Here is a 26,004-nt window from a genome sequence, read left to right as displayed (position 1 = left end):
ACGCTACCTGACCAATTCCCCCATGCCCGCTCCTTCGACTCGACTCGACGGCTTCCATCTCGCCGTCTCACCGCGCACCCGGCCCTGCGACGGGTATCGCAACATGGCCGATCGAAAGGCATCCATGAGTGGGCAGCGGACCCCGCGGTCCGTTCTCGATTGGATGTTGTCAGCATCTGGGTCCTCTGCCACGGAAGCCCTGGACCGCCACTTTAGATGGGGGTCATGATCGCTTGTGATCCCGCTTCGCCATGGGCAAATCGCCTTCCCGGCTGGTTGCTGGATGCTCCACCTCCCAGTGCCAAGGAGGTCACGAAGCTGGCGCTGCATGCGCGACTTCATTCACCCACGCACCCACAAACCGGCGCCAGACGTCTCCTCCCGCCTCGCCCTCGTCCCCCGTCACCCCGTGTCCCCCAGACCCAGTTTCCTTCTCCCCTCCCCGGATAATGGCCGCAGGGCGGACCGCAGCTTGAGCGTGCGTGCACTCGCTGTTAAGCCCCGGGGGAGCGCCAGACACATTGTTGGCGCGGTTCCCCCATACATTGTCGTCTCACAATGAATGCTCGGATCTGTGTGCCCTGGACCGGAACCCCCCTCCCCCCCTTTTCCCCCTGAACTCTGAGCTGTTGTAAGCTCTGGGTTGACAGCATCAAACCTGGCCGCCGCCTCGCCCTCTACCTAGCTGGAACATATATGGTCTCTGCCGTGAAAGAACCATTCGTGGTCTCTCTCCAGCCTACCGTCTCCGTGTGCCCGGGTTCGTTCAACATCATCCCCGCCTAGCCACGTCGTCACCGTCCCCGCCGGAGAGGTGCAATACAAATACACATCATCACCAGTCTCGTCGGTCGGTCAGCCTCCGTCAAATTCCGGCCAAAACCAACCCGCCGGATCATCCAAGTGTTGCTACCTACCGCCCACCCACCGTGGACTCGGACCGGCGAAGCTCTTTTGCCCACCCGCCCCCGTGGATCCCTTGGTATTTTTTTTTTTGGACCGTAACCGCCATCCCAGGACATCCCGGTCACAGGTTTTTTTCTTTTTGACATCGGGCCGGCCACGGGATCGAGATTGATCAACCGCCGTGGTTTCCTTTGTATCAAGGCTTGTTTTTTTTTCCTCCTCAGTTTACGGGGTTTCTGTGTTATTCTTTTTTTTTTTTTTTTCATCGGTTGTTTCCAGGGTGCCGAAGCTATCTGTGCGGTGAACTAGCGTGCCACCCGCGGCACGGAAGCCCAATTTGGACCCATACCAGGAGATCTCGACCCAGGAATAGATCCAGCATCGGCGACCCAGGAGTGAAAACCCGGGAGAAGAGAAAGAAAAAGAGAACCATGGCAGACTTTGCTTATCGGCCGCCGGCACCGCCGACCAACGACCGGTGGCTCGCTTCGAGAAGGTGTGGACGACCTCCTCACATGCCCCCGCGACAGGAGAGAGGGACGCGGCAGCTGACGGCGATACAAGCCCGCTCTTTGAGAATCGGCTCTACAGCTCCCGGTTCGACACGGGCAGCACACCGTCCCTTCCGCAGAGGTAAGATGGCCGATCACCACTGCTCGCCGCGCACCGTGTCCAGGGCACCGAGAATAACAGGCTGGCCAAGCGTACTATTGTCCCAAGGCGCTGGCGCTGCATCCACGCTGAACTTGCCGGGCACCTACACGCCAGGACCCATCGGCCCGCCCCGGCGAACCCCGGCTGAGCGCTCCTTCACCCCCGTGCCGTCATGCACCCCTGCCTTGACGGCCCAGGCCCAGTCATCCTACCCTGCCCACGCGTCAAGCCAGAACAGCTTCCGGAGCGCCGCCGGGATATGGGGTTGGGAGCCGCCATCAGCATTCCCCCCACCGCCGCCGCCGCCACCCCCGTCGCAGCAGAGCATCCCGAGGGGGACGCCCGGGCCGTACCAGAGCAGCCGCGGCGGAAGGTATTCGCCGTCAGACTCGGTGGACGACCTCGCGTCGCCGAGCCTCTCCGACTACTCCCTGGACAACGCCATGCCGGGTCCCGGACCCGTGGCGCCGCCGCGGCCGAGCAGCAAGAACAGCAGCAGCAGGCTAAACGGCGCGGCAGGGAGCGGAGGCGGGGCGGAGAGGAACAGGACGCGGGGCCAACGACGGCCGTCCAACCGGGACGAGTTCGACGGGCCGCACCAGTTCCTCAAGCCGCCGCCGCCCGAGTACATTGCGCTGCAGGAGCGCGAGCTCCCCCGGATGCCGACGCACCTGCTGGTGCAGGAGCAGGACAGCGTGCTGAACCAGGTCAACGACCGCCTGTCGCAGTGCGCCTACGACTTCATCGCCAAGTACCAGTTCCCCATCCCGCTGACGCACGACGCCCGCCCCGTCGAGAGGCCGCAGGACCGCGAGTGGGCCGAGTGGGTGTACCTGCTGAAGAGGCTAGCGACGAAGCGCCGCATCCCCGCGCGGGTGCTGTACGACGGGCAGATCAAGCAGTTTGTGACGGTGCTGGAGAACTCGCTCGAGATGCGTCACAGCGCGGCCAAGAACGGCGGGAGGCCGCTCAAGGACGATCGGAATATCCTGCAGCAGATCTCGGCAGGGATTCAGGTGGCCAAGATCCTGAAGGATGCGCAGGCCATGGTGGGTTTCCTTGATCGGTCTTGGTCCCCCCCCCCCCCCCCCCCTGGGATGGCAGGCCTTTATGTTTCTCCTGTTCATCCACGATCGCTGACAAAACACCTCAGGATTACCTGGACAGACTATACGTTTCGACAGAGAAGCGGATCCAAGAGCGCGTGGCGGCGGCCGCCGCCGCTGCGGCACAGGCTGCCCCTTCGAACATGATGAGGTTCTGCTGAAGAACATATCCTGTTGCGAACGCACGCCGCGCTCTCTCATCCGCAACAACTGCCCGGTCTTTTCTGCACCGGCACAACGTTCTTTCCTTTACGCCCGTTGTCCATCTGGATAACAAACAACCTCCCTGACGATCCTCGGCTTTGGTAGTGCAGTAACGCTACCAAGGGTTGGTGCTTTTCTTCTGGGGGAGTCGGGGTCAGCGTCAGCCATTCTCTCCCCCCCCCCTCCCAAATCTCCTCCTCCTCCTCCCTTGACTTCCTCTTCCCCTCTCCCAACCTACCTCTACCTTGACAGATTCCCGTAGAAAGTCGGCTCTGTTACACGAAGGTTAACGAGAGAGAGAGAGAGAGAGAGAGAACATGGTGGAGGTGGTACACGTGGGTGGAGCCGAGGAACGAGGAAAAACAGGACTGCGTCTGCGTCTCTTTCTCGAGACCTTCCTACGCTACGTTACGTTACCAAATGTTTACCCAGTCAATAACCTACGTCTTAACGAAGTACGTTTTCTTTTATTTCTTTCCCATCTTGGGCCAACGGATAATCATGATAAGGAAAGGGGGCCCTCAGGGGGTCGTCTGTCCCCGTCCGTGCAATCGACGTGCCAGCCATGCCTGCCATTCAAGATTCAAGAGCGTTACGAAGGCGGCTAGGCGTCTTGAGCTTGTTTGTTTGCTTGAAGAGACGGATTATTTTGACATGGATTCGTTCGTTTCCATGATGCTTCGTTGCCGTGGGTATGTGATGGGGGAGGGCTGGCGGCTTGCCGTTGGGTGGCGGCGGCGGTGGCGGCGGCGGCGGCGGCGGCGGCGCGATGGCGTAGAGGAGAGGGTCCGGGTTGTGTGGTGGTGTGAAAGATGAGATGAATCCGTGCCTCGCCTTGACGAAGGTAGTCGCTCTTTGCGTGGCTTGCCTGCTTGTCTACCCGATACGGGGGGCAAGGTATCTTATAAGTACCTACCTATGGGTCTATGGTGCGTAGTCGAGGACGTCTACACTATGTAGGCGCGTGCTCGATGGTTAATTATTGGCATGCTTGGTTCCGTCGGGTGGCAGGCTGTTGCTTGGTCGGCATTTTTGGCGAATGAATGATCATACCTGAATTATTTATTTATTTTGCGTTTTACTTATAGTACATAGGTACGCAGTAAGGTAGTTTGTGCTTTTTGGTTCCGACTACCGTGTACACAGTAACTAGCATACCAGTATGAGCGTGTTGGTTTGTTTGTTTGAGACGTACCGCACTGCAGGCATCCTGAAGGTGAAACTTGTCGGTTCATGTGATCCGGGCGGTTCCCCGACTCCTCTGGACTGCCGTTTTGGGACATGCCACTTACACACAGCACACCAGCGCCCAATCATCGAGCCGAGTCCCGCTTTTCGAGGAGCACGCAACTGTGTACGAGGCTCAGAGTCAGCGCACAAAGGCTTTGTGAAACTCGAGTCGTGAGGCTGCCATTGCAGTTGGGCGACGTTTCTGGTGTTTATCCCGACATGTCTCTGGCCTTGTGCTGCCCCAAGCTGCCCCGTTTCTTCGGCGCGCCACAGACATCCCGGCCCTCGGTGTGGCACAACCGGGCGCCCAACCCAGCACCAGCCACAGCCGTTGAGCCCAGGAAGGTGACTTCGGTGATCGAATCGGGCTAGCGCACGCCAAGACGGTGCGTTCCGACGAGGGGGCCCCTGTGGCCGCCTGTGGCTGATGACGGCTTCGCTGTCGCATTCTCTGTCGCTTCTCTGTGCGCCCTTCCCACTCGGTCCCCCGTCGGTCCCCCGTCGGTCGCTCGTTTGAGTTTAGCTTCCCCTGGGTTCCTGCGAGGCGCATCCCAGATGGTGGGCTGCTTCCGCCTGCGACATCAAAACCACCCGGTTCTCCTCTCTCCACCACCACGCGCCGCGGGGAGACGGTTGAAGAAGCCTCCTTGATTTACTTCTGGAGCTTTGCTTCAATCCTTGTGCTCTCCTTATTTTTTTGTAACGTGGTTCGAACGGCCCAGCCCGAGACGGCGTGACGGCGTGACGGCGACAAGGTGCCCTGCCCTGGTGGCGGCTGCGATCCCCACACCAGGACGTCATCTTTCCAGATTGACCACTTCGTACACGAGAACACAGACACACACACACGCACACACACACACGTACAAGCGCACGCAGACAGCCACGCGCAATCCAGAAACACAGGGACCGTCAGAGTGGACAGGACCAACGGGCAGACGGACGCGCTAGGACGAAGCGACTCAAGCAGCGCAGGGCTGCTGTTGGCATCGCGGGCGTGGCACCTCCCCAGCACAGCACCTGGCCAGCATCACCGGCGTGACATCGAGGCCCGGTGGTGCGGTACTTGGAGGCGTACCTTGCCCTCTTTACACGAGTGAAACATTTCACGGTAACCTCAACAACCCGCCGCCATGGCCTCGGCGTCGGTAACTTCGGGGGCCTCTCCGCTCTCGGCCTTTGAGTTCGAGTTTGAGTTTCCACAGCATCAGCACCATCATCAACATCAGCACCACCACCACCACCACCACCAACAACAACAACAACAACAGCAGCAGCAGCAGCAGCAGCAGCAGCAGCAGCATGACCAGCGACAGCAGCCGTCGCAACAGCAGCAACAACAGCACTACCGCGACTCCATCTCCGACGCTGACGACGCCTTCTGGGCCAGCTCCGGGTCGCTGAGCGGGTACATGTCCAGCCCGGCCGCCAACAGCATTGGAAGCTCGTGGGTTGTCCTGGGCAGCGGTAGCCAGGGGCAGGCCGTCGAGTTGGTGCCGTCGCCTGCCGCCTTGCCTTCGCCGCTGGGCAGCGGGAGTGTGGATTTTGACCGCCTGAGCCCATTCGCGACTGCGACGAGCGGTGCCGAGCACGCAAGCGCGAGCAGCGCCGGCGGCGTGTTTGGGGACCCGTCGATGCTGGCGCTGGGCGATGTGAACTTTCTCACCCAGGGTCTGGCTCATGACGATCCTCTGGGCTTTTTGGGGCCGGCGGGAACGGGGTTCGTTTTCGATCAGACCTTGAATGTGGGCGAGGATGGTAGGTGGACTTTCGAGCAACCCCCATATGCATCCCAACGTCTCTCGGGGTCAACATGCTGATGTTCGCAGACATGGATGCCGTCATGCATCGTTTCGCCTACGAGACCCAGCCCCAGCAGCTGCAGCACCACCACCCGCGAGCTTCGGTCGTCAGCGTCGAAAGCCCCCGATCATTGCGATCCCCCATCGACGGGTCGACCTGGGAGCCCGTTAACCTCCCTGGTGACCGCACCCAGATCAGCCACGGCGACAACAGCAACCAGGCCCGACAAAATCGAGCGACGCCTCCTCGGCCATCCCCTGTCACCGAAGCCTCGCCGATCTTTATCATCGAGGACCCCAGCTTCGTCTCTCCTTCGCCGCCGGCCAACCCGCTCTACTCGCCCTCGCTGCAGTCCGCATCTTCTGTCAGCCCGTCTGCCATCGCCAGCCCGCGCTCGCCGGCTCCCCCCCAAAGCCAGCCGCAGCCTCCGCCGGCCGCCGAGTCCATGCACAAGTCGCAGCTATCGACATCTTCCCTGACGAGCCTCGCAAGCGCTAGCAGCGGCAGCGGTAGCGGCAGTGGCAGCATCACGGCCCCCAAGCCCATCCCAACACGCACCAAGAAGCTCAACCCGCAGCATCGCGTCCAGAAGCGCAAAGCTTCTTCCGCGTCGAACCCATCCCCGACAGGCTCCGCTCTCCTGTCGGCGGCGTCGTCGCTGTCCTCTTCCCCGTCCCCGACCCCTTCCAGCTCCGCCCAGTCTCAAAACAAGTTCCTGATCGTCACTCCCTCTTCCATCACCGCCGCTGCCGCAGCCGCCGCCGCCGCCGCCGCGGCTGCCAACAACGGCTCTTCCGGTGCTGCTGGCAGCGGCGCGGGCGGCCCCCGGCCCAGCATCAACCCCTTCGATTGTCTCGACGCGCTCTCCCGCGGCCCCACCCAGCGCGGGCGCAAGGGGCCCTTGGCCACCGACACGAAGCAATCCGCCCTCGTCGTGCGGCGCATGGGCGCGTGCTTCAGCTGCCACGCGCGCAAGGTGAAGTGCGACAAGGAGCGGCCCTGCCGGAGCTGCGTGAGGCTGGCGACGAGCGTCCCGGGGGTGGTGTGCTGGCAGTTTGGCGATTTCACGCCCGTGCTGTTCCCGGCGTTCATCCGGAGCCATTTGAAGCGGGACGAGGTGGTCAAGTTCGTCGAGGGGAACGTGCAGAGCTTCAGCGTCGGCGGGCACGAGATGCCCTGCACGGTGCGGCTGATCTCGGGGGTGGGCTTCTCGGACAGGACGGTGCTGGAGATCCGGGCCAAGTTTTTCACGGCGAAAACGCCGGACGTGCTGCAGCATTGGCACGCGATCGCGGGGAGGAACGGCATCGATTTGGTGTCGAGGGGGGCGGCGCCGATCGGGTTGGAGATGTCGGCGGACGGGAAGCAGGAGGGCGGCCCCGGGGCCGGCGACGGAGCGCAGCAGCAGCAGCAGCAGCGCGCCGAGCTCAAGCGCCGCGTGCGCGAGTACGTGCAGGCCATGGTGGACGAGCCGCGGTTCGCGGAGCTGGTGACACCGCCGCCGCAGCACAGCGAGCTGCCGCGCAAGGTGCTGCGCATCGTCCACGCCTACGCGCGCCGCTGCGACTCGCCCATGGTGCGCCGCGCCCTGTCCATCTACGCCATGCACTTCGTCATGACGCGGCACCTGTGCCTGACCCCGGCCAACATCGCCGAGCTGCAGCCCACGGGGCTCGTGCCCCAGGGGGTCCCCTGGGTCACGCCGCGCGTGCTGAACCGGCAGATCAAGTCCGTCGTGGACGACATCATGTGCCGCGAGATGCAGGTGCTGTTTGAGAACTTCACCAAGTCGCTCAAGCCCAAGCTGAGGCGCGAGTGGGCGCCGTGCCTGGCGAGCTTCCTGGTGCTGTGCCTCTTCATGGAGGCGGTCGAGGTGGCGGCCGACATGTTTGTCGTGTCGGACAACGAGATCCAGGTGCGCGGGCGCTACCCGCCGGCCTGGAAGCGGTCCTTCGTCATCGACGTCAACGGCCAGATCGAAAACATGCCCTTCCGCCAGTTCGCGTTCCAGTTCCACCAGATCTACCAGACGCACTCGCGGGACGCGACGGCGCGCAGCTTCAACCCGCTGGTGGACGAGGTGCCCTTTGAGCAGGGCGAGCTGGATCCCGAGGCGGAGGACATGGTGCGTCAGCTGAGAGGGTTCATTCGGGATGACTGTGAGTTTTTTTTTCCTTGGTTTTTTTTTTTTGTTCCCCTTTTTCGCTGCCGTCACGATACGCGGACCGATGCTAACTCTGCTCGCAGGGGCCGAGCTGGACTACCTGACGGCAGACCCGATCATTCCCAAGTCCGAGGACCAGCCGTACCCGTCCAACCTTGCCTACAACTACACGGGTCGGCTGCTTGCCAAGTTTCTGTTGTCTTTCACCGACGAGAAGTACATTTTTGACGGAAAGACGTAGAGGGGCTTCTTGTTTCTGTCTTTTCTTCTGCCTTGTCGTTTTGGGGTAATTCCTGGTCGGTTGTTTGCTATCTTGTTGCTCTCCTGTGCGAAATGTTTGAGCGAAAGGTTTGGGGGAATGAAGGTGGTACACAATGCTGTTGATATTCCATGGCTCGGCGACATGCCTTGAGCTCGATACGAATGACTAGACGATGGCTCTCTCTTCACCAAGAGCCCTAAGACCTTACACTGTGTACTTATGGTGCTCCTCGCCCCCCGCTCCCCTCGGGAATCTGATGACACGGCCCCCTGCGCAACACAGAGGCGAAGCGCACGAGACGCCTGTGTTGCGCAACATATGGGAAGAAAGGGAGAAAAAAATGTTTGTCTTTTTTAGTCCCGCTACCGCACGGAGATGAGAGCTCGGCAGCAGGGTGGATCGGACTGGCTGTCTAGGCCGTTGGTTTCTTCTTCCACTGCGAACGAAATCAAGTTAACCTGTTGCGCACTGCAGAAGCGCAAAGGTAGGCAAATTGTGGTTCGGTTTGGTGTTGTGTTTGTGCTGGATGGAAGGGGAAAAACGATCCCCGAGTGTTCTTCCAGCTCTCTCTCGCCCTCCTCTCACTCGAGAGACCGACAGGGCCGTCGGAGAAACAAGCACAAGCTGACGCAACCCAACCGGCCTCCGACCACGGGAGTGATATCACACCGGGGGGGGAGAGGCCGTCCATCGATCGATCGATTGACGACGAGGCGCCGAAGACTGAAACTCGCGAAACCAACGCCCTGGAACGGCCCACACTGGCCGACGCGTTCCAGTCATCAGGCCAGGCTGCGTCAATCGATCATGGCCATGGAACGGACTCGCCCGCCGGGGACGTGACTCGAATGGAGTGAGGGGGGAAGAGGATGCGATGAGGATTGCTTGCTCTGATGGCGAGAGACGAGGTAACGGAAGACAGAGTGACGCAAACGTATAGAAAAGAAAAAAAAAAACCTGCCGGTGGCTCAGCAATGTCGGAGGGCGCCTGGCGGGCGGAGAGAGTTGTACACAGTTGGTCTTGAATTCCAAGGTTTGGATTGTATGCGCGCGTGATGGTGATAGCGCTGGTTTTTTCTTCTTCTTGTTGTTCCTGAGATGTTGTGTTGTTTAGTAGGAGAGGAAAATTTCTGGAACGCAGCGGGCTCTGGGGAATTTTCAGGTTTCTTTTGCTCCTGGCCTGAAACCGAGTGGGTCATTCTGCCAGGTGTCGGCTTTTCCATGGCCAGACCGATACGCCCCGGCAGGAATCTGTAAATTTTGGCGACGACCGCGTCGCTCCCACGTCTCCCCTCTCTTTCTTCTCTTCTCTCTTTTCTTCAACACACACACTTAACTCGCACCAAAATCAACCGGTTTCGACGTGCTTATCAACTCGCCATCGGTCAAATTGCGTGCAAGAGTAACCTCTTGGCTCGCTCCGTCATCCCATTCTCCTTCCCTTCGGGAGGGAGAACCCGAATCCGAGGCGCTTGATCTTCGGATTCCGGGAGGGTACGGAGCGATCCGACATCTTCTTCCCTCTCCATGTACTCTCCTCTTACTTCGGCCTGGATAATCCTCATGCATTGGGCTGGAACGGCCTGGACGAGCCACGTCTGTACGCTCGTTACCCTGCTCTGGCTCTAGTGATTCCAACCATCGGCCGATGTGACTCGCTTTTCCCGTTGGTTTGCGGCTGTTGCGTACGGCCAGCAGCGCTCTACACCATGTGTGACGTTTCCATGTGCTGCCCTTGGCACACGACCCTCTCTGCTCTGTACGCCGGATCTCGTGCGATCTCGCTGTGGTGTCTGGCTGTTGGGCGGTCGGACGACTCAAGCATGGGGGGGTTCACAACGCCGGCGGTGAAGGCCGTCGTCCCGTTGCGTGAGACTCTCAACCCCCCCAAGCGAACCATCCGATGCGACGACGCATTCAGTGAGCCAGCGGATGATGACTCCCGTTTGGGCTGGATCGCCGGCCTTTTTCTGGAGCTCCCGTCGGACGGGACGGACTGATGGCTACGTGAACCGGAACCATCGTTGCTCTGCCGGTCTCTCCTTGGTCTGTGATCCGCCGGCTTGTGCAGACGGGTCTGGGTCCTGGGTTCGCGGTCGCTCCCGCTCTTCTCTTCGGATGGGACGGAAAGCCGGCGACGTTTGACGCGGCGTGCTTCATGACTCGATTCATTCCTTGTGATCTGTTTTCCCTGCCTCCGATGTTCTAGTTGATAACATCGTCGCCGCCATCGCAGGGCTTTGCGACCAGCCCACATCCGTGTGGAAGCCGATCGGGGGTTGGTTTGCCCCTCGCTTTGGGGAAGTTTTGAGTCTCACAAGTCTCTTTCTGGGCGAGCCGAGATCCCTTGTTTGGTCAAGTCTGGCTTTGTTTGAGCTCTCGTTTGTGAGAAAGTCAAGTCCGCCGCTGCGCCTGGGAGCGTGCCTCAGCAAGTCGTTGAAGATCTTGCTTTGGTGGCCAGTCTGGTAGGTCTTTTGGGCTGTGCGATGTTTCACCTCTTTCTATACGGTTCTGTCTGGCTGAGGCGTGTTAGGTTGCCGCCGTTTTCGAAAGGCGTGTTCATGTCCTATATTGCCACTCAGTTGGTCTGGCAGACGGTATGTGCTGCCCGAGAATTGGACCAGATACGTGAGGGACAATACAAAACTGTATGTTGGACTGGAGAACTATATCATAGTCTTCATTTGAATCCCTCCATGGCGAATGGGGACAGCGGAGTGGTGATGGACGGCATCAGGTGGTTGCTCGCGGGACTTCCGGAGCAGCTTTGCTTTTTGCTGGGCAGAGCCCCCCTTCTGTGATATCGCTCAGCATCACCCATTGAGCCGCGTTCGCCGGTTTGGTGTTCAGCTGGTGTTCAGCTGTTGTGATGTATCAACAATGATACGAGCAGCAACTTAGCCCAGTTCAACGGAGGATGTAGGACCACGGATTGCTTGTGTGAGGGTGCTGTACCTGGTTTCTTGGATATGCTAAGGTGTTACGTCACGGTATGGTGAGATGGGCTCGGGGATGTCTGAGGAGCACAGGCATGGTTCTGGGATGGCTGTGGAGAAAATCATATAAAGGATACAAGTCGCGTTCAGGCTGGAGGTCTCAGGCACATCTTATACATAGCCAGGGCCTTTTCCCATTTCAAGGTGTCCCAAAACGACAATCGCCTGTTCATTAACGCCATTATTTGCCAATCATACTCTTACGTCCTTCACAGAAACTCCCGACAGAACCCCTTATCATGGCATCAGAGAGGTCTGAGGCCGAGGTTGCTTCAAACCACGATTCTCCCCCAACGACATCATCTGGATCCTCATCCAGCGGATCGGACGGCGTCCCATATGATCCGGGTGAGCAAATACCCAGCCGGCTTCTCTCACAAATAAGACGGCCTCTATGCTCTCTGGAGGAACCAGCGGCTAACTCTCATCCCTCGGGGTTTGTGGATAAGGATATGGACAATGATATCTCGGACATTGAACATCGCCGCCATGGCATTCCTTGAATATCCCGATCCGCCATTGTATGCTTCAAGACCGGAGGCGAATCACTCTCTAGGAGCCACCCTTACCACGAAACGGATTGTTAGATGGTCATTTCATAAGCTTGGATAGGAAAAGGAAGAGGAAGGATGGAAAGGGAGGCGGGGGAGGGTTCAACAGTATCATCCATTCATGACATTCTCGCAAACATGCGCTTCATTCCTAGACTGTTTCCTACCAAGAGCCGCAATGCTGCAATGCACCCATGATGATAAGTCCCCTCCAGATGTCTGTTACGCTGAAAGACCCCATGGCAAACGCTAAGCAGGTCTGCCACCGGTGCAATATGCTGATCCCGAACTGATCAGCCGATGATGCCTGCGTCCATCATCAGTTGGATGGCGCGTGCGAGGTGGGCGTTGCGATGGACACTCGTTGTCGTTGGATATGACTGACTCGGCACAGTCCTTCAATACATGAAGTCGACCTTCACGACGTTCCAGCAGGAACATGTGCGTTACCTGGGCATGGGATGCCTGACATCGAGACAGGCCAGGCTGCTTGTGAAATGAATGTCGATCGCAGATGTTCTATTCTTAGGGCTGCTCTTCATCCTCCTGTTGTTCCAGAGACCGTCATGACTGAGACATTGACCATCACCTCGACTCAGGCTGTCTCGATGCCTCGACCGTCCGCGTGGCATTGTCCAGCCTGTAACCGCCGTCTCGTCTACTGCGTACCTTCGTAATGATGGGCAAACGTTGCCTCGGAGGCCAAAGTGATGACATTCCATAGCCTCAATGACAGAACCTCGGGCTCTGGTAAAGCTGATAGGTTGCAGGGAATATGGAATTCTGGTACCTGGCAGTTGGAGACGTTGGTGACACCAATGAAACCTCCAGGAGGCGTAACTGTAACGTACAGTACCTGTATTGCGTAAGGTATGGTACCAAGCCATGTCACGTACTGAAGACGTTGCTGCCAGCTGATGGCGGCTGCCCACAGTCGGCAAAGCCAGGCTTCGGGCCGCCAATCACGGCCTTGCAAACTTGCGAAAGGCTCGCACACAAACCGCCGAAAAAAGAATCCAAGAAACCAACAGGCCCCTCCGAAATTCCTCTGTTTCTGCGACATCGAATCCGCAGCTTCTTGAATCCGACGCAAAAAACCTCACCTATAGAAGAAATTCTACTGGAAGACGGTCAAAATGTCCAAGATTACCGTCGGTATGTATTGCCCGTGATTTCGACGATGCCGAGCCATCCATGGGCTGACTTTGTTCCGCAGCTGGTGTGCGTCAGAACGTTGCTGAGCTGCTCGACTACAGCAACAACACCAAGAAGCGCAACTTCCTGGAGACCGTCGAGTAAGAGCCCCTTGCGTGCCGCCGCGATGCGAAACCGATCGACAAAGAGGCCCGACCCGCTGACGATTCGACCCTCAACAACAGGCTCCAGATCGGCCTCAAGAACTATGACCCCCAGCGTGACAAGCGTTTCTCGGGCACGGTGAAGCTGCCTAGCGTCCCGCGCCCGAACATGAGCATCTGCATCCTGGGTGACCAGTTCGATATCGACCGTGCCAAGCACGGCGGTGTGGATGCCATGAGCGCCGACGATCTGAAGAAGCTCAACAAGAACAAGAAGCTCATCAAGAAGCTCGCGCGCAAGTACGACGCCTTCATCGCTTCCGAGGCCCTGATCAAGCAGATCCCCCGTCTGCTGGGTCCCGGTCTGTCCAAGGGTATGCCTTTTTTTTTTGTTGCTCCTCCTGTTCCCGGCTCTCCTGAAGCAGGTCGCTGACGTTCTCGGACAGCCGGCAAGTTCCCCACGCCCGTCTCGCACTCGGATGATCTCAGCGGCAAGATCACCGAGGTCAAGTCGACCGTCAAGTTCCAGCTCAAGAAGGTTCTGTGCATGGGTGTTGCCGTCGGCAACGTCGGCATGACGCAGGAGCAGCTGGTCGCCAACATCATGCTGGCCATCAACTACCTGGTTTCCCTGCTCAAGAAGGGCTGGCAGAACGTTGGCAGCCTTACCATCAAGGCTACCATGTCGCCGCCCAAGCGCATCTACTAAGCGGTTGGCGTGGGGCGACTGGGGATGTCGGAAGGGGGGATACGGCCTAGCCAGGCCGCGCAGGTGTGGCTTGATATAGCATGAGATGCCCAAAGGGCTGTTGACAGCCGACGGGCGTGATGAATTGCACTCAAGTTGCTCTGCGACGCTCGAGATCCCATGATTGCTTTTGTGAAGTTGATGATGTAATGTGCCCTTGACGCTTCTTCGCCGTCCGCCAGTCCCTCGTTCGGCCCTCCTGTTCTGTACCTCCATGGCTCAACTTTCGTTCTACCACAGACAGTGGATGCGTTCGGTCGTCGGGAGCCAGCGTTGAGTTGGGGTGTTTGGTTGTTGCACTCATCTGCAAGCACAGCCAAGGTTGGACTTGAGGCAGGCCACCGCCGAGCAGCCCTTATCTACCAGCCTTATCACTACATTCACACCCGGCCCCGCTCTTCCGCAGACCCCACGCGGGCCCGGCCCCACCAGCCCAACCCATAAAAGTTTTCGCAGCGCTCGTCCAATTCTCTTTTCTCTTCCTTTCTTTCTTTCTCGGCGACGGGTGACAAAACTCTAGGAACCGCCCGCAGTCTACACCGCGACGTGAAGACGCCAATGCGGGATCGTCCTGGATTTTGTTGCTTGCTCGTCCAAAATGGCGGCTCCACGCAACGTCGTGGCACGCTGAGGGTTATTCGTTCTCTCGATGGATCTTCCTCCGTTCCCGGCCCCCAACAGAAATCCTAACCAGACGTACGACCACCTCTTCCCTCTTTTCTAGCCGCGGGGCAAGGTTCCTACACCCGGGGCGGTGGGGTGGTCTCGACATATCTGCATTCTCTTTTTTTTTCCCTCGTTCCTGCGTTGTTTTGTGGCGTTGCCTTGGGTCGTTCGCGAATGCGGCGGGGGCCGGTGTTGTGTGTGGATGAAAGAGAAGAGGATGCGATGCGTTTTTGGCGGTCGGCTTGTCGTCGTGCCGTTTTGGAGAGCGCCCATGACTCCGTACCTGATTCTGGAATCGGTTTGTAGACGTCGAGCATACTGTGATCTCTTGGATACTTTGTCGGACCTCAGTTGGTCAATGTGCTCGTGTCAATGCTACAGATCATCATGCTGGTCATGAGCCGGCTCCCCAACCCGGCGATGACGACGGCAATGGAGAGGCGCCCATGCCTGGCATAACGGCTGCGTTTCTGCATTATGGATGTGTGCTCTCGATTATCGGGTACATATACCACCGATGGACCCCGTCTTGGGATCCTTCACATCTTGGAGGGAATCCACCATCCCTCCACCACGGCCGTCAGCAGGCGATTTGCAATGGCAGTCTGCGGAGGCAGCCTCAACGAGCCCTCAACGTAGCCCTTGGGCGGCCCTTCGCCCAGGCCGCTCGTACCCCGGAGCAACGCCTCGCGCACCTCTTCCAGCGGGAACCACTTGGCGCTCTCCAGCTCGGGGTCGTGGCCGAGGTAGATGTTCTCTCCATCCCCGGGAAGCGCCTGGGCGATGGCGCCGATCATGAGGCTCGCCGGGAACGGCCAAGGCTGCGAGCTGTGCAGCACCACGCGGCCGACGCGCACGCCGCTCTCCTCCCAGACCTCGCGCCGCACCGCCTCCTCGATGGACTCTCCGGGCTCTTGGAACCCCGCCAGGGTGCTGTACCAGTCCTTGGGCCACCGCCGCTGCCGGCCCAGGAGCACCCGCGTCCCGTCGGCGCTGAGCACGGCCACGATCACCGTCGGGTCCGTCCGCGGGAAGCTGTGGTTTGACACCGTCCCGCGCGAGCCGCAGTCCCGCCGCGGGCCGGCCTTGTCGGTCGGCGGGCAGACGCGCTTCGCGCCGCCTTGGACCGACAGGGTGGGCTGGCCGCATTGCGCGCAGTAGGGCGTGCGAAGGTTCCAGTCGATGAGAGCGCGCGCGTGGCCGTAGATGGCGGCTGTGACGTAAGGAGTCGCCGGGTGTTAGCTCCTTGGCCATTCAGGAATGCGATGCGACGTGAAGGACAACCAGGGACAAGCCTACCCTCCTTTGGCTCCAGCCCCATATGCCTCGGCGAGTGCTCGTAAAACACCAAGCCCCTCTCCTTCAGCTTCTCGATGAGCGCCTCCGCCGCGGCCGCCGTTCCGCCCCTCGGCGTGACGTCGATGGCAAAGTACGGCACTCCCCGGAACTCGTTGTGCTGAAACACGTCGCCGTCCACCTTGCCCGCATCCCCCGTCTCGTCCACCCCCAAAAACACCACCACCACCTGCTCCTCCCTGGAATCGTACTCCTTGACGAGCTCCTTCTCGCTCTTCGCCAGCGGTCCCTCCCCGACCAGCGGCACCACGTCCTCGCGCGCCACGTAGGCGAGACGGTCCGTGTCCTCGGCGCTCACGAGGGGCGCCAGGCTGGCAAGGTTGTTGCGCGCGTCCTGCAGGAGCGTGCGCAGCAGCAAAAAGCGCGCCGAGGGGTGGCTGAAGGCGGCATGCAGGAACGCCGAGTCCTCGCGCATGAAGCTGAGGCGGTTGAGGGGGTTGCCCGAAAAGTAATTGGCCGTTTCGGGCCCGAACCGTTGGGTTAGGGGGGAGTTGTCGGGCGGAGGGGAGGGGAGGGACGGAGCCATTTTACGGGGGGGCCCGGATTATGCGATGGATGGGAATGCAGGGTACGCTGGTGAGTTCCGATGAAAGGAAGAGGATGGTCAGAAGAAGTTCTGCTCAGCAGCCAACTATCACCGTCGTGTGAGCCCAAGGCGATATCGATGGTCCTGCCCGATCACTATGCATCATCAGTATACTGCGCGACGGGGTTCTTGTTCACTCCGGTGGGGTCGGGTCGGCCGAGGCACCGGCGCCGGTAGCTCCACTGACCAGCGACCAGTGACATCGCGGGATGAGGATGATGAGTAATTGCGACAACGGCTGGATTAGGAATGCAGGAGAGCGACGGCGCATTTTGATAGCGCCCGAGGCGACCGTGATCGGAAGTCAACAGCATCTCCACGGCACGCCCGTGGCTCGTCACCAAGACGTGAATGTACACAACGGACCGAGCCTTTTACCAGACGGAAGTGACTGTTTCTGGAGAAAAAGGTCCCTTGGGCCGTGTAGGTAGTACTTAATACAGCACCTTTGGCTTGATTCCATTCTAGGTCCCGGATATGCTTGTTGAATCGGCGCATAAGGCGCTCGAGCACTTCCGCCTCGACGGATGGAGACCGGGGACCAGACGAAAATCCAAGGTCACGTTGGGAACCAGAAGCCCGGCGGCGGTGACACAAGTGACTGAGTGGAATCGGCTTTGAGTCTGTAGTCCGCCAACGACCCATCCAAAAACAAAAAATAAAAAATACAATACACCATCCATCTGTGAGGAACGGTCAAGGCTGACCGGCTGCAGAGTTGCACAACCGTGAAGTGGGTGGCTTGATTGGCGCTGTCATTGACCGGGTGTAGAATCTTGTGTCATGAAAACGAAGGATTGGCGACCACAGAAACGCGTGATGTCTTGCGCTTGCAGTGTATTGACGGGCTAACGACGAGGTGAAGATGAAGGAACAGGTGAACAAGACACTCACTCCCCGTCATGGAATGGACTGCTGATATAAACCCTACTGGGTGAACAGCACCACCCGCCGCCTATCATGGCTCGCTCACGACTTGCGGAAGCACCTTGGTCGTAACCTGGACAGTCTACCTCTGCCGTCTCTTGATCCTCCACCAGCAACGCCGGGCAGCAACCATGTCCGATCGCCTGTCTACCAGCACCGCCTCCTCCCTCGGGAAGCCCGAGCCCTCTTCCACCCCCTACTCCCTCCCCCCCGCCTATGCTGCCCTCTCCTTCCACAAAGCCGACACCCTCCGCTTGCTCAACTTGCCCTCTGACACCGTCTCCGCCTTTGAGCCCCTGATCCTCGCGACCCGGGGCCCGGGAATCGAGAAGCAGTACCCTTCCGGTCAAGCCTACGAGTACAAGCTCAAGGGCCGGCCCTTTGGCACCTTCCGCGCCGAGCAGCTCGTCGGCGGCATCCACCGGGTGCGCGCCGCCTTCGCCCTCCTGCGCCGCCACGGCTGGGACTTGAGCCTTCCCGTCGTCTGCAGCAGCCGCTACACGGCCAAGGATACGCTGGTGTTCCGGAGGAGCCCGGCGGCGCTGCCCGAGGTGGAGCGGTTCGTGCTGGCGCCGCAAGCGACGCACCGGCTGCGTCTGATCTACGACGGCGCGGCGGGAAGCGGCCAGGACCCCCGCGGGCACCTGGCCTCGCTCCACGCGGCGGTGCAGGAGACGCTCGAGCAGCTCGGCTAGGTACCTCAAGGAGGGCGGCTGGAGCCGCGACACGCTCGAGTTTGTGCTCAAGGGTCGCCCGTGGGCGCCGAGGCTGGCGGAGAGCGTCAAGGTGCGCGTGCTGCTGCTCAGGCTGCTGGCCACCATGGAGGAGCACGGCTGGCGGCCCTACACGAGGCTGGTGCAGCGGACGGGCCGGGATGGCTTCGGCATGCCTGACACGTGGTACTTTGTTCGGGAGGTGGCTCGGGGCGTGGTGGAGGTTCCCTCGGAGGAGAGCTGGAGCGAGTGACGAGGAGGAACGGAGCTGGGGGGAAGATGGGAGGAAGGAGCTGTGATAGGGGTAGATCGGAGAGGGGGAGTGCCGGAAGGCCAGGGAGAGCGGCGAGAGCGTTGGCATGGACATTGTTGTTGTGACTTGGCCGGCTCGGATCGAGGTCAAGGCAGGAACATCGTTATGGGAAGAGAAGGAGGAGGCTGCTTCTTGTAGATTTTCAGGATTTTTCCAGATACCGAAACGAAAGGCCGATTCCAATAGCAGACATCTGATAGTGTTGGGGAAAATGCGACCTCCTGATGGAAGACGCCACGCTCTCGCAGATATGTACTTGCTATTTTGCAGCACCGCGCCGAATGCTCCTGAGACTCCAATTCCCATTGTCCAAGACGGTTTCTCGCTTCTTGGAGACCATCTACACAGTATATCGGGTTCTCCTGGCCCATAGGCATACGGGCACACATAGGTATCTAGATATGAGTTGATCTTGCTCAAGTGACTCCCGTGCTTCTGAATCCTTCCTTTTCTTTTTCCTGCTCGGTCCTGCTGCTGCCAGCCATCACCTTCCAGGTTGCCAGCTCCATGTTCTTCCCTCCCATGCTGCTTCTCAGGAGGAAAGGAGTTGGTGGCAGTGAGTGGATGAGCATTTAAACCCTCCTCTTTCTCGTGGGCCCTCTTTTGGACCTCTTCTCCCTCTTCTCTTCCTCTTCTTTTCACCACAAGCATCCGTCGCCAATGTCATTCAGTGCTTCTTATTCTTGGTCTTAGGACATATCGTCATTGTTTTTGTCTTGTTTCCGCTGCTTGCACTTGCTTTTCACATTTGTCATCACCATGAAGTCCATCATCTCGACCGGCCTCGTCGCCGCTCTCCTCCTCCCTCCCTCTGCCACCGCTGGATCCTGCCCCAAGTTCTCTCACGGCTCTAACCGCATCACCTGCCACATGTTTGTGGACCACAGCCAAGTGGAAAAGGGCAAGGTGAAGACGGGCGGCTTCGGCGGCCTCTTCGGCGGCTGGGGAGGCGGCAAGAAGAACAAGGGCCTCACCATCAGGCGCAGAACGACGACGCTCGCCTGGTCGTTCTTCTGGAAGTACATCGCCGCCGACGACTGTCCCAGGACGCGGGCGCACCTGACATCGATTCTGCCCCCGCTGGGCCCCCTGCCCCACGCCGTCAAGTGTAGGGTGGAGGTTCGCTGGACGCCAGACGAGCATGACAGGTGCGAGCACGCGGGCCACGGTCCCGATGATCTCTTCGACCCCTACGACAGCCACGCCTGCAACGTGACGTGGGACTTTGCCGGCGACTCTCTCATCGATCCCTTCTCGCTGCCGGCCAAGATGGTGTGGCCCCTGACGGCCAGCTACGACCGCCCCTCGCACCACTTCAAGTCCAACGACTTCAGAATCAAGCACGATCTGGCGAACGAGGGCGACCAGTTCAACCTCCAGGTGAGTCATCTTTTCCGCGATGCCCCTGCGGGCCGAAACGTGGCTGACGATTCGGCTACAGATTCGCAGCGGCCACGGCAACGACTTCTTGCACTCGTGGGGCAGGCCCGCGGGCGGCTTCGGCGGCTGGCACGGCGAGGAGCACCGGGACAAGGAGCACGAAGAGGGCGACAAGAAGGACAAGAGGGGCAAAAAGGACAAGGTGGAGGTGAGGAAGCCGGAGATCAAGCAGGATCGCGCCAGGTTTCACGGCTTCTACAACACCAAGAACCTGTACTCCTGCTGGGTCTTTGACGGGTTCCACGTTGTGACGACCAACACGATCAAGACGGGCAAGAAGGGCAAGCGGGCCGACGAGGACAAGAAGGAGGGGGACCCCAAGGAGGGTCTCCGGCAGCTCGACCCCGCGCAGTTCGACCCCAAGGACTTGGAGGATCCCGAGGTCAAGGAGCTGCTCCAGCACGAGGTGCTGCATCATCTTCACATCCACCAGCCCACGTGGTCGACTTGCCATCCTCGCCCTCCTGTTCCCTGCCACGAGGAAAAGTGTGAGGGCGAATCTTGCAAGCTGGAGCAGCACGGATCGGATCATGGCTCGAGCGGGTCGGATTCTGGGTCGGATTCCGAGGGTCACGAGTAGACAGGCAGATGGAGAGGAGGAGCATGGCCGGTTGAGACACTAGTGAGAAAGGGGCCCAGAGTGTCAGAAGGCTTCGAGTCTTGTAAGATAGAAGACTGCACTTGTGATAGAGGGTTGAAGTTCTGTCGATGTGTCGGCTTCTTATTTCTTTTCCGTGTGATGTGATGGCATGGCCAGTGGTTCCACGAGTCGACACCCTACCTTGTAGAACAACCCCTGTTTGGATCAGCAAGCCCTCGGCCTTGGACCGACTTATGCGCAAATCCAAGAGCTCGCCAGCCGTCTCGGTTAGAGCCGCAGGGCTTTACCGTACGGTCGAGACTGCTTCTCCCGACTTGGGCTGTATTCGGCCACCTGGATGGGGCCCGCCCAGCGCCCGCAGCTCACGTGATGCCGGCGCGGTTGGCAATGACGTAACTACGCAGTAGAGGGTACGGAGTGGGGCAAGCTGCGTCTGCAAAGAACAAATTAGCTGCATGATGGCTGAGCTCGAGGAAGAGGCCCACACGCATCCATAGCATGCTTACAACGAGACAGCTTCCCTACGTTACCTAGTGACGAACCAGTGTGGACGAAATCATCTGCATTTTCTCTGTGTGAAGAAACCACCAAGAATAGCTGTGACAGACAGGGGGGTAAGGAATGGTAATAGTCAAGAAAGGGAAGTCAGCTAGCGCAGCAAGGAGGCTAGGGTTTAATTGTGTCCATCGCGTTCTCCTCTGGCGTCTGCTCATCTCGTGCGTCGCGTGCTTGCACCCCGTCACTTTGGCAGATACTGCCCAGAAGCCTCGCTTTTCTGCTCGCCTGCCTACCGCTTGCGAGCGCACCCAACGTTTTTCCATCTCTCTTTCGTCGTCTTTGCCCTCGCGCCACCGAGGATTGTTTTTCCTGATCGCTACGCAGAACCAGCCCTCCGCCGACGCTGTGCATTCCAGGCCTGGTAGGTCGCGACTTTGCCGATGCTTCGCTTCCTTGCGAATTCTTCTCTTACAAGCCGTGTCCTTGCTAACCGTACGTTTTAAGGAAGTAACAAAGTAGCAATGCCGACCGAGGCCAAGGCTGCTTCTCGCCAAGCTGCCGCCGGTAGCAAACGGTCCCAGTCTTTCTCTACCGTAAGACCAAGCTGCATTCCGCCTTGCGCGCTCGCTGCATACGCTGACGGTTGCAGACCGATGAGAGTGACACGGATTCGAGCGATGATACCTCTAGGAAGACAAAGAAACGATCGGGGCCGGTCGGCGCTTTCCGCCTTATTCCGTCGGTTCCCCAGCTTGTTCCTACCATGATGATACTCGGGGCGTAGGAGCTGACCGAGATAGTTGCCGCGACTGCGTCGGGGAGCTCGTACGCTCCAAGGATTGGGAGGCAGCCTGCCATCACCAGTCTCGTACGTGCTTTTCCTTGAGCGCGCCTCTGACATGCTTGCTAAGAGCTCGCAGAGCAGGGGTATCGCTGCGCCGAGTGCGCTACTCGCAACCACGTTTGTCGCCCTGTAGGCACCCCTTTTCCTCCAAGGCGTTGTCCCCAGCGTATACGCAGTAGTATGCTGAGCGCATACGCAACATACCGCGTGCTAATAACCGAGCTAGCTCCACCCATCGACTCTTGGCGCCATCGTCGAGTTCTTGCGTTTCCTTGACGCCAAGAAGCATCCTCTCGAGTCTGAGGCTGTAAGCAGAGTCGTAACTAGCTAGTATCCGCGCGTATACTCATGCTGCTGCTTAGAATCTGGTATCCGACGAACGCCTTACTGCCCTTGGCCAGGATGTCCTTCACGCCTGCCGCCGCGCACCCGCGGCACCTCGTACGCGCACCGACGAGTTCAGTGAATATTGGTCACAGATGCGGGAGGCGGAGGCCGAGCTGCGTCGTACCCTGCGGTCGTTTGGTGGCCCGCGCGTTCCTCTGGGCTCCCGCCGCTCCTCCGCCGGGAGTGCGGATGGCCAGGAAGAGCTTATCGCTGCGGCCGGCGCCCTTCACGAGGAGGTGGCCGAGATGCGTGAGGAGGTGACCGAGATGCATAAGGAAGTGGTCGAGGTGCGTGAGGAGGTGGCCGAGATGCGCGAGGAGGTGGCCGAGATGCGTAAGGAGATGGCCGAGGTGCGTGAGGAGGTGGCCGAGATGCGCGAGGAGGTGGCCGAGATGCGTAAGGAGATGGCCGAGATGCGTAAGGAGGTGGCCGAGATGCGTGATTCCCTTGGTGAGGAGGTCGCCCAGCTGCGCGATTTCCTTTGTCGCCTTGCCGCCCATATCGTAGGTCTCGCTGTCCCCACAGTTGCTGCTCAGACGCTGACGTTGCTCTCTGCAGGCCCCGCAGATGATGGAGGGAGAGGATGTCGGAACCGCAGGGCTTTCCCGTACGGCCGATACCGCTTATCCCGACTCGGGCCGTATGGGGCTGCCCGGATGGGGCCCGTACAGACCGCGCAGCCCCGGTGCGATGTCGACGCGTACGGAAACAATGTTGGAGGCACCGTCGGAACCGCAGGCCTTTGGCGTACAGACCGCGCACCGGCGCGATGTCGGCGCGTACAGAAATCTTCTGAGAGGCGCTCTTGGAACCGCAGGACTTTACCGTACAGACCGCGCAGCTCCGGCAAGGCATCGGCGTTTACAGAGAGCATATAGGAGGCACAGAGCAGAGTAAGTGTTAGAAGCTGGGCTCTGCCCAGAAGTGGGTCTCGAGGGCCGGTGCCCTGGGAGTTGCAACGCGGGGCCTGGGCCGGCGCCGGTCCGGCGAAGTCCCGGTGAAGTCCCGGTGAAGTCCCGGCAAAGCGCCGGAAGGGGGCCGGAAGGGGGCCGGGATCAGGCATTAACAAGAATAGTAAGGCTCGCTGCCGCCCTGTAGATATAGAACACTCTCCTTCCTCTTCTCCTAAGGAAGTTTAATACTTGAAAGTTTTACACTGTTTAGTGCACTTGTCTGCAGCAGCTACGAGGCCAGCACTGAATAGCAGTATCCAAGGACAGCCCCCCGAGAAGAACTGAGACGGGTAGAGGAGTAAGGAGGGGTAGTAGAAAAGGAGGGAAGTCAGCTAGCGCAGGTAGGAGGCTAGAGTTGAACATGGTCTTTATTGTACCCCTACCATCGCAGTCTCATCGCATTTCCAACCTCTGCTTGTCTTGTGCGTCGCGCTTGTACCCCGTCGCTTCGGCAATGTTCTCCGCAGAAGCCTCGCTCCCCACAGAGCAGCAGGAGGAGGTCAGCAGGGGAAAGTCCTGCGGTTCTGACATAGGGCTTTGGTTCCACTCCCTCAACCTCCCGGCCGTTGCCTGTATTCTACCTGAGAATAGGTGGAATAGAGATGAGTGACCCACCCACAGAACCCAAACCACGCCCGCCTGCGTATCCTGGACGGCCACGACAGTCGTACCGCGGTGGGTTTCATGTGGCTTATGCTCCTCGGACAAGATTCACTTGCTTTTTGTACCACCACACATCAGAGACGATGCAACGCTGGCCGCTCATCCAGGTGGTAAAGATAATTGTCCAATCCGAGATCCTCAGAAGCGGTGTGGTGGCCGTTGACTTGGTAAGCATATAAAAAGCTTTCAAAGCTTTTTACTCATGACGTCGATGCGCTGATGACAATCGTATCCCGGCGTTCAGGATTCCAATGCGGCCAGGTCGGCAGTGGCATCCAAAAAAAAAAAAAAAAAAAAAAAAAAAAAAGCAACGGCAAGACGGCCGGCCTGAGATGGGGCCCGATGAGGGGCTCGCAGGAGCTCGAGCAGAAAAAGACATGTCTAGATTCTGAGCTCCGAAGGATCGCCCAGGAGAAGAAGAGGGTCTCTGGAAGGGGGGCAGATATGGCGGGCCGAGATGGATGAGAGGGTTCCCGTCTTCAAGCGAGCCTGCATCAGGTACCACAACGAGCGGGTGCGGAAAACCGTCCAGCGCGACTTTGCTGAAACCTTGAAGGAGTTACTATGTGCCCATCACCCTATGAAGCATGCGACGCTTGCTAACCCACCCTCAAGGGAGACGGCATCATGCAGCTTGGGGGGCACAAGTACCTCTTCCGAAGGAGCAGGCAAGCAGCACGGAAGATCGTCGAAGAGCACATCTGCGACTTGACGAGAAACACCTACCACCAATGTGCGCGGGCGGGAGAGAGGCAAGCCAAAGCCATTGTATTGTATTATCCATGCGTTCTAGTGGTTGCGTTTTGCTATCATGAGGCTCGGCTCGCGGAAAGGCACTGGCAGCTTCCAACGCGCGAGACAGACCATGGAGAAAGGCGTTGAAGACCGCAGCCAGCTCTTGCTTGATGGCATCGTCAGCCGGCTCGAGCAATGTCTGAAGCTTCAAAGGGACGTCCTGGAGAGAAGGATCAGGGACTCCATGGAGGAAGGCCTCGATGCAATCAAAGGCGCATAACAATACCTGGCGGTCCTCGACGACGAAATAATTAATCACCTTCAAAGCCTCGGCGGTGGCGCGGCAGGAGCTCATGGACATTCTGCTGCAGGCAAACCGGTCATTTGCGGACATCTTGCATGCCGCGGAGACCTCGCTGCCCGTGTCCGATGCCGACCACGAGGCGAAGCAAGAAGCAGGCTCGGACGACGATGAGGACGATGACCGGGAAACGATGGACGAGGGCATGGGATGGCGGTTCCTAGCTTAGCGTCCTGCTTGACGCACGCTTTCCATCGGCTCGTGCTGAGCTCTGACCATCGTTGCTTGGCTCCATGGCGTCGGGGCACGGACAGGTGCGGGGGATCGGATCCATTTGTTGGGGAGGAAGGGCGGCGAGAAACACGCTCTTGCTTTCGCGGTCGTTTAACATGACACAAATCATACAGATGCCATGCACCGATAGATGCGTTGTCGTCACGTCGATGCCATGTCGTGCCTGTGAAGTGCGAAGCCGTGTGGAGGCCAGCCGCTTGGCACCACACAGCGGGAGGAAGCAACGGGAAAACAAGAAAAGCGGCAGCGCTGATCGCATGCCAAAGAAACTCGTTTTGTCAAGTATCTGCGGTTCGATGGCCTGGAATCGGCAATGCAACGTTATCCGTTCATGCAGCTCGCGGGGCCGGCGCCTGCCCCTCCTCGATCGCGGGGCCGGGGCCGACCGCACGCTCTGATTGGCTGCCGGTGACCCACCCGCACACCGTGGTGGGACGCTTGGCGAAGCTTGCAGCGAGTTCTCGAACTCAACCGCAGACAAACGCATCTGACGTTACTGGACCGACCGCATCGACCGAAAGCCCCACAATCCCACCAGAACACATGCTCCACGAAACCGCCGGCTTGCCTGCTGCCGCTCAGATGACGGTCGTCTAGAGGCCCCTGCCCCCCCGTATCCGATAATAACTATCTGCGAGTCTGAACCTGGACCAACTTGCAACCCCTCAGCGGAACCGTCCGTTATCTTTGCCGCTTCACCCCCGACGCATCAGCCCAGGCCCTCGCCGCTCCAGGCTGCACACATCTGCGGCCAATCGGTCCGTCGTTGAGTCATCCACCGCCCCCCCCCCACCAACCAACCAAG

At 59.3% G+C, this 26,004-nt stretch overlaps 10 protein-coding genes across 10 annotated transcripts; 6 read left to right on the top strand and 4 right to left on the bottom strand.

Annotated features, from left to right (window-relative positions):
- Positions 1-1,337: 1,337 nt before the first annotated feature.
- On the top strand, positions 1,338-2,827 carry VTJ83DRAFT_2529 (uncharacterized protein; the record flags this gene model as incomplete). The annotated part of the gene is made up of 4 exons (XM_071008809.1): positions 1,338-1,402; positions 1,471-1,539; positions 1,610-2,609; positions 2,714-2,827. 4 exons carry the CDS (start codon positions 1,338-1,340, stop codon positions 2,825-2,827), a joined length of 1,248 nt encoding a protein of 415 aa, XP_070869069.1.
- Positions 2,828-2,863: 36 nt separating this feature from the next.
- Positions 2,864-3,437, bottom strand: VTJ83DRAFT_2528 (uncharacterized protein; the record flags this gene model as incomplete). The annotated part of the gene is made up of 4 exons (XM_071008808.1): positions 2,864-3,006; positions 3,109-3,142; positions 3,188-3,264; positions 3,323-3,437. 4 exons carry the CDS (start codon positions 3,435-3,437, stop codon positions 2,864-2,866), a joined length of 369 nt encoding a protein of 122 aa, XP_070869068.1.
- Positions 3,438-5,233: 1,796 nt separating this feature from the next.
- On the top strand, positions 5,234-8,308 carry VTJ83DRAFT_2527 (uncharacterized protein; the record flags this gene model as incomplete). The annotated part of the gene is made up of 3 exons (XM_071008807.1): positions 5,234-5,858; positions 5,930-8,062; positions 8,151-8,308. The coding sequence occupies 3 exons, from the start codon at positions 5,234-5,236 to the stop codon at positions 8,306-8,308; spliced, it is 2,916 nt and encodes a 971-aa protein (XP_070869067.1).
- Positions 8,309-8,533: 225 nt separating this feature from the next.
- Positions 8,534-9,020, bottom strand: VTJ83DRAFT_2526 (uncharacterized protein; the record flags this gene model as incomplete). The annotated part of the gene is made up of 2 exons (XM_071008806.1): positions 8,534-8,741; positions 8,788-9,020. The coding sequence occupies 2 exons, from the start codon at positions 9,018-9,020 to the stop codon at positions 8,534-8,536; spliced, it is 441 nt and encodes a 146-aa protein (XP_070869066.1).
- A 3,992-nt stretch (positions 9,021-13,012) lies between these two features.
- On the top strand, positions 13,013-13,883 carry VTJ83DRAFT_2525 (60S ribosomal protein uL1; the record flags this gene model as incomplete). The annotated part of the gene is made up of 4 exons (XM_071008805.1): positions 13,013-13,031; positions 13,093-13,171; positions 13,256-13,548; positions 13,621-13,883. 4 exons carry the CDS (start codon positions 13,013-13,015, stop codon positions 13,881-13,883), a joined length of 654 nt encoding a protein of 217 aa, XP_070869065.1.
- Positions 13,884-15,127: 1,244 nt separating this feature from the next.
- VTJ83DRAFT_2524 (uncharacterized protein) lies at positions 15,128-16,470 on the bottom strand (the record flags this gene model as incomplete). The annotated part of the gene is made up of 2 exons (XM_071008804.1): positions 15,128-15,801; positions 15,888-16,470. 2 exons carry the CDS (start codon positions 16,468-16,470, stop codon positions 15,128-15,130), a joined length of 1,257 nt encoding a protein of 418 aa, XP_070869064.1.
- A 925-nt stretch (positions 16,471-17,395) lies between these two features.
- VTJ83DRAFT_2523 (uncharacterized protein) lies at positions 17,396-18,423 on the top strand (the record flags this gene model as incomplete). The annotated part of the gene is made up of 3 exons (XM_071008803.1): positions 17,396-17,407; positions 17,475-18,122; positions 18,163-18,423. The coding sequence occupies 3 exons, from the start codon at positions 17,396-17,398 to the stop codon at positions 18,421-18,423; spliced, it is 921 nt and encodes a 306-aa protein (XP_070869063.1).
- An 819-nt stretch (positions 18,424-19,242) lies between these two features.
- On the top strand, positions 19,243-20,503 carry VTJ83DRAFT_2522 (uncharacterized protein; the record flags this gene model as incomplete). The annotated part of the gene is made up of 2 exons (XM_071008802.1): positions 19,243-19,863; positions 19,925-20,503. The coding sequence occupies 2 exons, from the start codon at positions 19,243-19,245 to the stop codon at positions 20,501-20,503; spliced, it is 1,200 nt and encodes a 399-aa protein (XP_070869062.1).
- Positions 20,504-21,145: 642 nt separating this feature from the next.
- Positions 21,146-23,150, top strand: VTJ83DRAFT_2521 (uncharacterized protein; the record flags this gene model as incomplete). Its single annotated transcript, XM_071008801.1, has 8 exons — positions 21,146-21,443; positions 21,527-21,615; positions 21,672-21,760; positions 21,823-21,890; positions 21,943-21,995; positions 22,093-22,173; positions 22,229-22,756; positions 22,812-23,150. 8 exons carry the CDS (start codon positions 21,146-21,148, stop codon positions 23,148-23,150), a joined length of 1,545 nt encoding a protein of 514 aa, XP_070869061.1.
- Positions 23,151-24,658: 1,508 nt separating this feature from the next.
- VTJ83DRAFT_2520 (uncharacterized protein) lies at positions 24,659-25,112 on the bottom strand (the record flags this gene model as incomplete). Its single annotated transcript, XM_071008800.1, has 2 exons — positions 24,659-24,766; positions 24,924-25,112. The coding sequence occupies 2 exons, from the start codon at positions 25,110-25,112 to the stop codon at positions 24,659-24,661; spliced, it is 297 nt and encodes a 98-aa protein (XP_070869060.1).
- Between the last annotated feature and the right edge of the window lie 892 nt (positions 25,113-26,004).

This window comes from Remersonia thermophila, chromosome 2 (genome assembly GCF_042764415.1).
Source record: "Remersonia thermophila strain ATCC 22073 chromosome 2, whole genome shotgun sequence".
NCBI lineage: Eukaryota > Fungi > Ascomycota > Sordariomycetes > Sordariales > Chaetomiaceae > Remersonia > Remersonia thermophila.
Note: the sequence above shows the minus strand (reverse complement) of the source record. Positions and strands in the feature narration are given on the sequence as shown.